The 12385-nt window shown below is 39.5% G+C and overlaps 1 protein-coding gene across 1 annotated transcript in view; it reads right to left on the reverse strand.

The window, feature by feature from the left end:
* Nucleotides 1–10361: 10361 nt before the first annotated feature.
* The window catches only part of LOC133218232 (rho GTPase-activating protein 6-like), a 267808-nt gene continuing 265784 nt past the window's right edge, over nt 10362–12385 (reverse strand). The window contains exon 2 of the mRNA XM_061364453.1: nt 10362–11335. Within this exon, the coding sequence (XP_061220437.1) occupies nt 11138–11335 (198 nt within the window). The 3' untranslated portion in view covers nt 10362–11137. The remainder of the gene's footprint in view (nt 11336–12385) is intronic.

A 12385-nucleotide genomic window follows, 5' to 3' on the forward strand; every position in this document is an offset into this window, starting at 1 on the left:
GATTCAGGCTCTGGAGCAAGGTCAGGTCTGCAGAAGGCACAGCCAGAGGGAAGGGGCTGTCAGCACAGACAACCCTGCAAAAAGTCAGGAAGGAGCCGCTTTCTAGTCCTACTCCAGGCCAATGCACTTCCTCTTCTACTTAAGGCAAGAAGAAACCCTCGTCAGACATACTTCCCTAATACACTTTTGAAAGGAGCAATACACATAAGATAACAGAAATAAATCTGATTTTCAACTGAAATTTTTAAAAGACGTATACCAGAAGAATACAGATGTTGAAGCAAAGCTCTGCCAACTAGAACATGGAAATTAATAGGCTACTGAATCAGTATTGCTAATAAAGGTTCAAAACCTTTGCACATGAAATATAGTTATTGGCATTTGTTCTTTGGCTTTGAATCATAGTAAAGCACAAAATCTTAAGTCACTGTAGAATCACCACATGGTTACGTGGATTATTTGCAAAGCACAGGTCAGCCTGGTTTACTCTTCAGCAACAAAAGGCTGGTACTGCATCAAGTACTAAAGACAGATATGGCAGAGTACAATCAGAATACTTCTGTTACACAAGTGTTCTCATACAGATTTAAAAAACAAGCAAAAAGAATCAAATATACCCATGTTGCAAACATAGTGCTTCAGAACCTCTGTATGTGCATTTTGCTTCCTAACACTGGCTCGCTCAGGCTGTGTCTGAGCTTTTCAATGTGGCAAATGGTCATGAGTAACATTTCGAAATGGATGCCGAGATTTCCACATGGCACACTAATACAAACAAAATAGTGAATGTATTTATACATACTTACAGTCAACTACTTCAAGGGTACTATTAAGGAAATTACATTAGCTAGGACTTTTCTTTATGTCTCAGAAGTAAGCTCAATGGGACTTCACACGAAATGAATGTATACAGTAGTCTCTGTACCTGGATTTGTAAGAGCAGTACCCTAAACTCACAACAGTCAGCATCTAAATAATCAACTGCAATAACAAGGAGGACCTCTGGTCATGATGCCATCCTCAGTAAGCATGTCTCATGACATTTGTATACAGAAATGTGAATCATAATATTTTTCTATTTATCTTTGGACTTTCAGCAAGATCTCCTCCCTTCATTGTGGTACCTACTGAAACCTGCCCAATGAGCTCCACAGCAAATCATTCCTTCAACATCCATCCTTGTCCCCACTCCCTTCCTCTGTCTTCACAAAACACACCTAGACAAAAGGTTGATTCTTGGCAGTTCCATGAATCTTTCTTTTAAAGGTGTTGCAATGTACACTGGTTTTTCCATGTTCACATTAACAGTGCCATTGATTTCACTAAGAAGCCTTGCATTTTCTTCTTCTATTTTATATTCATATAGCACTGAAAAAAATTCATTGTGCTTCTCAATCAAAGCTCCTAGCTATTCATCAAAATCCAAGTAATTATTAAAAAAGACAAATTTTGTTTGTAGTGAGTTTTGAGTAAGTAAAACCACCTGCTTTTAAAACTATTAGGTTGTCACTGATAGGATATGCTCAATAAAGTATTCCTGATGTAAACAGACATGTAAAACCTGTTATGAGATACAAGAAAATCCTATAAATCAATTTGCTGAGCATTAATCTATTATAAAAAAAAGTCTCAGCAAAATTTAAAAAGGAATACACCATTAACTTTCTTTACATAATAAATTATTTCCCCTGTTCCGCCATTAGAAAAATTATGCTCTTGCAAGCTTTATGTATTTCCATTTTGTTCGTGTCTCAATGTTGAGAAAAAATTTAATTTAAAAAAATCAAAAGAAATTTCTGCAATTTTTCTTACTATGAGGAAAAAAAAATAATTATATTGTTGGCTAGCTTATCTCCCTGCCTGGAAAAGCTCTTGTCACCTTCTCTTTGACAAACTCCTGTGCAGCAGAGCGCAAGGCTGCATGTTCTTCCAACCTCTACCCCGCAGCATCTGGGACTTCTCCTAGCTTAAAACATTTAGTCAATTGTGGGTTTCAGTTTTGTTTTTATTTTCCCAGGAGGAAAAAAATTCTCAGAAAAATACGTATTTCCATGGAAAATTTGAATAGGAGGGGTGGAGGGGAAGCTGCCATCTAACAATCAGCAAGATATACAGTTTTCACCTCTGACTAAGTCTGATACAACAAGCCTAATACAGTATATCCAAGATTTACAAATGGAGTGTAAAGGAACAGAATTTAGCTCACAGACTTGTTTGTCTTTAATGTAATCTTCATGAACACTGCAATATTGAAAGAAAATCCATGGACTCAAGGGATCATGTTAGATACAGCATTTATATGAGAAAAGAATTGGCAGAGGTTGGCGTTAAGAGGGGTGAAAATAAGCCTTTTCACTTAAAAGATATACCGATGCCAACCCAAAAGCATTCAGTCTGTAATCCCATAGCTCCACAAAGCATAGGCTACAGTTTACTTAGATGCTTTCTGTTACAACAGCCTGTGAAGTATATAACATGGTCAGTGATTAAAAACAATGAGCAGTTTGGTGCCCCCACAAAAATGCAAGTCCAGATAAAAATCAGTCACCCTCAGTGTTAAGGAAAATGGGTAATGAAATACAATGATGAGTAACGCAAGCAAAAAACACATCCAAAAAACTGTTTTCTGCCAAAATAGGCAACAAGCAGAAAATGCATAATTCTGAATTCTCATTTTTATTCAAAGCTTAACTGGAATATATTGGTGGAAAAGTGCACCAATGAACAATAAAAATTCAGAAAGCCCAACTATGCATGTTTCTCCCATTTCAGAGATGAGGTTGTCTTAGCACTCAGTCTGTAATCACACACTTATCCAGCCCTACTCCTTCAAATTCACCTTACTAAAGTAAGTTGTACAGGAGAGTAATGCTCACCTCATGTGAAGAGATGCACAGTATCACACACCTGGTAGAACTGGCTACAAAACTTGCATGCAAGGTATACAACAGCACATAGAATCATAGAATCATGGAATAGTTAGGGTTGGAAAGGACCTTAAGATCATCAAGTTCCAACCCCCCTGCCATGGGCAGGGACACCATTTCACTCAAGGCTCCGTCCAACCCGGCCTTGAACACTAGCAGTGATGGAGCATTCACAACTTCCCTGGGCAACCCATTCCAGTGCCTCACCACCCTTACAGGAAAGAATTTCCTTCTTATATCCAATCTAAACTTCCCCTGTTTAAGTTTTAACCCATTACCCCTTGTCCTGTCACTACAGTCCCTAATGAAGAGTCCCTCCCCAGCATCCCTCTAGGCCCCCTTCAGATACTGGAAGGCTGCTATGAGGTCTCCACGCAGCCTTCTCTTCTCCAGGCTGAACAGCCCCAACTTTCTCAGCCGATCTTCATACAGGAGGTGCTCCATTCCCCTGATCATCCTCGTGGCCCTCCTCTGGACTTGTTCCAAAAGTTTCATGTACTTTTTATGTTGAGGACACCAGAACTGCACACAATACTCCAAGTGAGGTCTCACAAGATGTTCAAACAGCATAAGCAGTATCTTCCCTTTAATGACTGGGACTACATTTAGGTTTCTAAACCCAACCTTAGATTATATTCATTACAACTAATTCAACGAATTGAGAAAAAGACTTGGCAGTAAAATGAAGCATTACCTTCTCTCTCCCCAGATGTCCCAGTCTAAAAAAAAAAACCCCCAGAAACTGGAACACTTGCTGTAATTACTGAAACTACTGTGTATGACTTAGTTGCTGTTAACAGTAAGAAACTGTGTGGATATACATTCTTGTCACAGGTGGCATCAACACAGTAAACAGACTTCTTAGTAAAGGCAGTTAATCTCTTTTATTACACTTTGTACCCTTGCTAAAATAGCTGGGTAACATGTGTATTGTCAGTTCTGGTAAGTAAGGACAAATTCTATCTCAGTTTAGGATTTTCACTCCAAATATTTGAGAAACATTAAAATAAACCCAAAGATACAGTGTAAATGTATGCCACACTTGTACAAAGGCAAAAATATACTTTTGTACATAGTACATGTTAAAACCAAAACACTACATCAACATAACTTTACGACTGTGACCCAAGCCAACAAAAGTGAGATAATTCAGCAGAGATGAATGCCCTGGCCTTACCCCAACCTACTGCACATACTGCAGTCTGATCTGTTAACAGTCCAAGGCCAACACATAACCTCAATATTCAATCTTAGCTACATCAGTCTTGCATTTTGAAGATGAGACTCGAACAAAGATACTTCACCACATCAATTTGAAAATAGAGAACTGAGCTCTTTTGTTAATAGTCTTCCTATGCAAACTGAAGTTTGATAGTATCCCTGTAATTACTGAAAGATAGTTAGTACTGGGATTCATTATTATTAGTTATAAGAAAAGAATGACATATGAAAAATAAAAAGATACTTCTAGGGTTCCTGCCCAGTAGAACTTATAAACTGAGCAAGCCCAGCCCTTTGAAATCCGACTTAGTGCACACACAAAAGAAAGATCCTGTGTTAACTTTCTACAGCTGAAATTCTGAAATAATTTAGGAGGTTAGAACCAAAAGTTTAATAAGGAAAACCGTGAGATTTGGGGAAGGGTTAGACCTAAAACAAAAGCAATACCTAAAATACCTAAAACCTACACAATATATTCCCCTTGCTTACTCAAATTCTACTGCATCCACACTAAATTATTTTTTCTGAACTTTATGTTGAATTCATCTACCTATAAAACTTTCATTTCTTTCCCTTTTTAGGGAATATAAGGGAACACCTTTTTGTAGGTAGTTTTCTTCTACTTCAATGCTTTATAAATGACTGGTCCTACAATTGCCTTCAGCACAAGAACACATTCTGATTTCTGGTCCTTCAAGACCTTTCAATATCTTCACCTTCCCCATCTTCAAAAGTCACTTTGAATGTGTCATCCACTTAAGGATGAACATTAGGATATCAAGAGGGCTCATCAATTCTGCAATCTTAAGCTAAAGATCTGCTGATGCTACCTTAAGCTGATAGATATGCTAAACTAAGATTAAACACAGCTATAAAATGATCCACTCTTTGAGCCCATATTGTTATAAGATTCAGAGGACATTTAAATCTGCAAATCAGTGGGGCAGGGTGCAGCTCTCTAAAACTCTCAGCAGTTAACCCATCCACACATATGCTTGGTCTCGCTCACTGTTCCCTTGCCCCTGATTTGTGCTGAGAAAAAGTTCTGGGGGCCAAAAACACTGTACAGTTGTGTACATCAAAACAGAGCCTTGACTCATAGCTGGTGCTATAATGTATGAGTGCAATAAAAACACAGATACTTGTCCTAGTTGTAACTGCTGCAATGACAACCTTTCAGCAGAAAAAGCGACCGTGCTTCTCCTTTTATTCTTTATCATCATCAGCCCATGAAAGGTACTTCTTTCCAGCAGGTAATTTCAAACACGCAGCTGCAATATTTAGCTGCAGCTGTAAAACAGTAGCCTCCAGGCTGATATACATTGAAAGGCTTCACAAGTTTTGTTTGATGTCTTTATGAATAATTATAGGCTGCCCCAAGCTTGTCAAAACAAATCAAAACAAAGCTAACACACAAGCAGATATGTGCTCTGTGTGTCTGCTCTCTCTCTTCAGTGTCTGGAATCAATTTTGAGTTCAAGTTGTACTATGTGGGTAATGGCAATGAACATGTCTTTATAACACCTTGCTAATTTAGCCTGTTAACTCACAGATGCACCATTGTCATCGGGCAATTAAAAACGTGGGGAGAGAAAAAGGGACCAGTTTGGTCTTTGTGCTCTCAGTTGCTATGTTGTTTATTGCATAAGCACTGTGTGACAAAGACTGGTACCTACCAGGATGATTACCCACCTACTGGTTTCTTCTTCCTACAGAAGCTGAGACTGTGAGGCAGGCAGCCTGTGCTCCCAAAGTGGGAGGCAGCATATGAATCAATAACAAATTATGACCTACCCACAAAAGGCAAAATAAATAATTACAAGTGGCAGTATGTAGTATCATTTTTATAATGCAGACATAAAGCCTTAGAACAGGTTATAGCCGTTTTGTGTAAAAGAAGAAAATCTTATCTACTTCTTCCCCATCATCTATTAAGATCCCTTCCTTCCTGACTGAACCAATGTCTTCACTCCTTCTTCCAAAGGAGTTCCTACTGATGCCCTCTCCCAACCCTAGCAGATAGGGTTGGACAAGAATAAGTGGAATATTTTCTTACAAAAGCCATTTTGGGCAGTGCCGTGGTAGCACACACTATTGTGATACCTCTGCTTTATATAAGTAAAAGCAGTATTAAACAGATATAAGCAGCAATACAGCTGTTTTCTGGCACTTCTCTAGAAATCTCCCCAGGTTTGTCTATAACTTTTAAAAGAAGTTCAACAGAAGAATATCATATACACTTTTGAGTAGTCAATAGCACTTACTAAATTGTTTTCCCAAACCTGAATTCAGGCATCAGTGCTTCTCGTTTATCAAGAACCTCATCTGTATTTGGCTATGAAGAGGCAAGAGGAAGGAGGATGGAAACTCCCTGGGGGAAATTCCTAGTTCACAAGACTTCTGCGTGTTCAGTCTTCTGCTATCCACAACCCTTCCTCAGAGCTTTGGAGATTACATATGGTGTGATAACAGCACATGAGTTTTCTATTTTGCTGCAAAGACACATACCCATTTCTTTTGTATCCCAGGACTATGCAAGCAGCTGGATTGTTATTGCAGTAATAATGCAATTTACCTAAACATACCAAGATGCTTACTGTGCAGAAACCTTACCTGTGTGACTACAGCATAGGACAGTATTACCAGTGAGAAATACAACTGACCAACTTCTGGAACTCTAAGAGATTTATTCATGTGAAAACATCAACCGCTTTCCATTATTCTTTGTTGACACTATGAAGAAAACATGTCTCACTTATGCTGTCATAAGGGACAAATTCATAAAACACAAAACATCATTGACACATGATTTGAACGAGGCTATTTCTTTACACAGAGGAAGATCAGAAGTCAAAGACTTGCTGTCAGGAAGATCAGAAGCAAAGATGCCATTTCTACCTGAGTTACTAGAAATATTGGCCACATTTCTGCTTGTCATTGTACACGTAAAGAAACGTATGCTCCTATACTTCTGCACTACTGAGATCAACAAAAGTTCCTCAGAAGTGCAGTAGCTGTCATGAACATCAACACTGGGAGAGGTCAAAACGCAGATGAAAAGTCAGGATTTCATCCAACCAATAGGAATAACAAAGATAGCTGGACTTGGCTGACAGTGGATATCACACCACTATTATGACAGCAGAGTCCTCTTTCACAGAGGTGAGGAAGAGCTGGCTCTGCGGCACGTGGTAGTCCCAGGACACACAGCACTGTAGGAAACTGGGCCTGAAAAATGCACAGATCCTACCTGTTCCTCCTGCACCCACATCCCTGCATTGTCCTTCCCTTCCAACAAATGAGTTTTCAAAGAAGAAATTAGTGTATGAGAAATCCAGGCGAAATGGATAAAGTTTGGCCCTTATTTTCATTGAGATGCCCTACCATTTAGCATGAGCCACTGTTTACAGGTCTGTCCAGTTTACAGTCTTAAGAGCTCAATCATAGGCTAAACCAATTTCAAGTACTACTTTCAAGGCCAAAGCCTTTTGTAACAATTCTGCTACAGCATGCCTACTTGTCTGAACGCTGGTGGTGCCTACATATTTTTCCCTCTTCTCTGATAGATATTCCTTAATTTTCACAACACAGGCTTAGTGAAGTGGGACAGTACCATGAAGGAGGAGAGTTATAACCATGATGTGTTTAGGAAACTGATCTGACGAAACCTCATCTGATGCCTCTTCTGCTCAAGAGATACCCAGAGCCTATGAACAGAAGAAAAATAAGTCCTCTTCTGCACCAATCTGTATTACTTGAAAAAGCTACCTGACTTACCTTATTTTGCAAAGACATGAGCAAAAGGTTCATCTTTCTCAGTAGATATGTGCAAGGTCTCACAAAATTAGAAAGTAATCAAAACAAAAGCACACCTAAGGTGAATTTCACCATAGGGGTTTTTTCCTATTACAAGAAGAAGGCTGATTTCCCTGAAATGAGAAAACCAGTCTATTCTAAACAGCAGCTGTAAAGAACTGTCACCAGAATTGTACTGTTGTGCCATTCAGAATGTCAGACATCAAAATAAAAAACTTCCACAGAGTAACTGCATTGGTACACATTACTGTGTAATGATCTGCTTGGAAATGATAGCCTCTTGCAACTTAACATATTAATCCAGAGAGAGCATAAACAATTCTTGGTCTAGTTGCTGGTGGCAGATGGGAGAGTAACATGGGAGCTGAAAAATTATGCTGATTACAGAATCTGAAAGACAACAGAACAAGAAACAAACTTGAATTAACCCTGTCATATCTAAAAATAGTAACTCTTGATCAATTTGCATTCCTTCTAATTGTCTACTGAAGTGCAATTGTAGGATATCTTAAAAATGACACGCTGGCTAAATAAATTCCTGTGGGAGGTGGTCCCCTCTCTGTGACCACAAGACATTTAACTAACAAATGTCAGTAATGCACTTCATTAAAGCTAATAGCTACAGTATAGTGGAGAAGAGGGATTACATACGGGGCACTACATTCTATGCATTCCTTTACAAATGTGGGAATAGCCAGCTCTGTCCTTAAGTGCTAACCAACTGCACTTGCTGAGACAAAGGGGGCTTCTAAGCATGGGAGGACTGAAGCATTATGAAGAGAACCAATAATGGCATGATTGTGATTGTAAAGATAAGGGAGATGCTTCTATACTCTAACTCAACTTCCAGCAAGCATGTTTGCACAAACACTTATTACACAACAATTAAATTTTACTTTCCACAATACCTACGCCAGTAAACGTAATTACTCAAATGCCTGTAGGAAGCAAATGCCCAGCAGGCACGAGCATGTTTCAAGTTTTGAAAAACTGTCAAAGAACCACAAAGAATCCCAAAGAGTTTTCTGTATTTTCTAATACACGGATTATCTCACTGACTTCTGCTACTCAGTATTTTCATGTGGCATTCTCTGAAGTAGAAGGGAGTTGAGGAGCACACCTCAAGATAGACAGAGGTCCAGAGGGACCTTGACAAGCTCAAGAAGTGGCCCAAGTGAACCTCACGAGGTTCAATAAGGCCAAGTGCAAGGTCCTGAAACTCAGTTGGGCACCATGGTATCAATACAGGCTGTGGGATAAAGGGATTGAAAGCAGCCGTGTGGAGAAGTCCTAGTGGATACTGACAGACAAAAAGCTGAACATGAGGCAGCAATGTGACTTCACAGCCCAGAAAGCCCATTGTATGCTGAGCTGCACCAAAAGGAGTGTGGCCAGCAAGTCGAAGGAGGTGATCCTGCCCCTCTACTCTGCTCTCATGAGACCCCCACCTGGAGTACTGCGTCCAGCTCTGGGGTCCCCAGGACAAGCCAGACATGGACCTTTTGAAACAGGTCCAGAGGAGGGCCACGAATATCAGAGGGCTGGAACTCCTCTGATCAGGAAGGGCTGAGAGAGTTGCGGTTGATCAGCCTGAAGAAAAAAAGGTTCCAGGAAGGCCTCATTGTGGCTTTTCAGTACTTAAAGGAGGATTATAAAAAAAGATGGGAAAAGACTTTTCAAGCAGGGCCTGTTGCAAGAGGATGAGGGGTAATGGCTTTAAATTAAAAGAGAGGAGATTTAAACTAGGAAAAAATCTTTTACAATGAGGATAGTGAAACACTGGAACAGATTGCTCAGAGAAGCTGTGAATGCCCCATCCCTGGGAATATCTGATGTCAGGTTTGATGGGGCTCTGAGAAACCTGATCCAGTTGAAAATGGTGCTGCTCATTGCAGGGGGGTTGGACTAGATGACTTTTAAAGGTTCCTCCCAACCCAAATTATTCTATGATTCTGTATACATATATATACTCTATTGTCTGGTATGGTATTACCTCCATGTAGGTATATTCATCTCCTACTGGAACAGCCAGTAAGCAGTTCAGACTGCCAGAAAATATTGCAGTGCCCTTAGTGATCCAGTTCCTCCCATGAATGTCCTGTAAAATTATTTTCATTTTGATGAAACATTTTTTGAGGGATCAGGGGAGCTGTGGTGGGGCTTGAAGACATTGATCGTATCCACCTCACGACAAACTGATAGATTGCTGTAAATGGCAAGTTTGATTTCATTGGTTTCAGTAGGAGGTTTCCGGAGATCATAAAAAGCTGCTGAATGTGCAAGCTGATGTCTTTCACATTTGCTCTTTTCCACACAACTATTTTTACAGACTGGATAACTTTTTCTGTTTACCTTTGACTGATTAAAAAGAACTGTTCAGGTGGAATCACTGTGCATGTGGTACCACATGGTACCTCTGCTCATAGCCAAAGGTAAGAATTCAGTGGTCCCTTATTATTCCTTAAATAAGTATACAACTGGAAAGAAACAACAGGAAACACAGATTTGTAGATTGCACAACAGCTTGATCTCCATCCTACAGGAAACTCTGGAACCTTCCACATCGCCTTTAGTGAGGCTGAGATCTCTTCCACAGAAACCTAAGTACAGATCTACAATGTGTATGTTTCCTGCATCAGGATTCTGATAACTGATCTTCTCTGTCTCAACTAAACTCCTGTCCCTCAGGAGTTCAATATTTTATGCTGAAAATTAACTTGCTTTCAGCACCACTGTCTTCAGGAAACTTTGGTAGGATTCCTCTTATTTGATGCAGATGTCTTCCCTGTCTGTCTGAACTAGTGATACTTGGTTTCCTCCAGAGACAATAAAATACAGAGTGTAAAAGGCACTTCTAAGGCATGATCTACCCAAGCTACATAGATGTGTGCTTTTGGATGTCAGGAAGTTTAAGAAAAACCTTTCTCTCTCAACTGAATAAAGACATGCTAGCATGAACAGGTCTGATTTAGATTATCTACCCTGTAGACATCTGTCCGTGATCAGATGATACTACCCCAGGTGGCCTGAATTTGACACAGAATACAAACAAATTTACCAGTCATTTTTACTTAGTTACTATGTTCAAGCCAGAATGAAATAGAAGACATTGTCTGTGGAATAAACAAGCTAGTGTTTTTTTCCTTTTATTGCTGAGATATGAAGTCAGTGGCTTAGCAATCTAAACAGAGATGGTTTATCAAGCCCTTACCTTTGGGGATAGTAATCTGACAGCCCAGGTCACAGTCCTGCTGCAACTGATAAAAAGCCACTTCCTGCAGCCGAGCACGCTCCAGCTCTGAGAGGCTTTGAACGGGAACTGACTTCAGCCGAACACTGCGCCCTGACATGCTGTTCCAAGTGAAATCACCCTACAGGAAATCAAATGGAAAAATATAATGCATCATATGGTATGCACAGTTTAATAAACAGAACCATCTCTTCACTGCTAGGAAAAACAACACAGGTCTTTTTTTCTTAAAGGCCATTTTCTTGGACATCTCTAACCTTTCAAATCTTTGTTTTCTTAAAAACAGAATTCCTTTAAAGGAGTACGGACATGCAAAACAAAAAGTCAATTCTGTCTGAAACCATTTAACCAAGTATTGTTGCAAAAACATTAGGATTCCAGTAACCAAAGGCACAGAGCAGGAAAAAAACCCCTTGTCTACTTTTACCAGTTTGCATTCTTTGTACACTACTCAGTCATCACTCCTTTCCCCACACAGTCAGACATGCAAACCTCCACTGTCCAGGTCCACGGACAATCCACATCTTATCTCGCTCAACTTGCTAATCCCACTCCACAAAATTTTACTCAGAGAGTACATGGACAGACCTCTTTCTCTTTTCTGACATATCCTATCTCCTTATCCCATCCCCTGCTTATGACTATACAGTGTTTAGAACAAGACTGATGAAAAGACAAGATATTTCATGTTCTTGAAAAGCCTAATAACAACGTACATGTTAAAATTTATACAGGAAAACAACATGAGATATGGTACATCTCTGTAAAGTACCAATTATGCTTGGAAAGCAAATCAAAAGCTTTAGCTGTTCTATCTCCCACCTTTGATAACATATACAAAAAGGCACACTCTTAGTATTTAGCTTGGGCGAGTGAAGTAATCATCAAAGAGAAATGCAAGCACACAGACAAGCTTGAATGATGGCAATTAACTTCAAGACTTTCAGAATTAGTCAGAGCATCAAAGAGCACATTTTAGAACATTTTTTAGAAAGAAAGAAGAATTTGTTTTTCATTCTAACTGTGTTAAAAAATAGACAACAAACTTGTCAGTAGATATAAGCTGGTGAACCTGTAGATAACGGAACAACTCCAATGTATATCAGCTGAGCTCTAAAGACAAATCCACCAACATGTCCTTCTTCACAACATGACAGACTTACAATTAACT

This window comes from Neopsephotus bourkii, unplaced genomic scaffold (assembly GCF_033783945.1).
Source record: "Neopsephotus bourkii isolate Nb327-2 ecotype Australia unplaced genomic scaffold, CSIRO-AGI_Nbou_v1 NB_1234, whole genome shotgun sequence".
Classification (NCBI taxonomy): Eukaryota; Metazoa; Chordata; class Aves; order Psittaciformes; family Psittacidae; genus Neopsephotus; species Neopsephotus bourkii.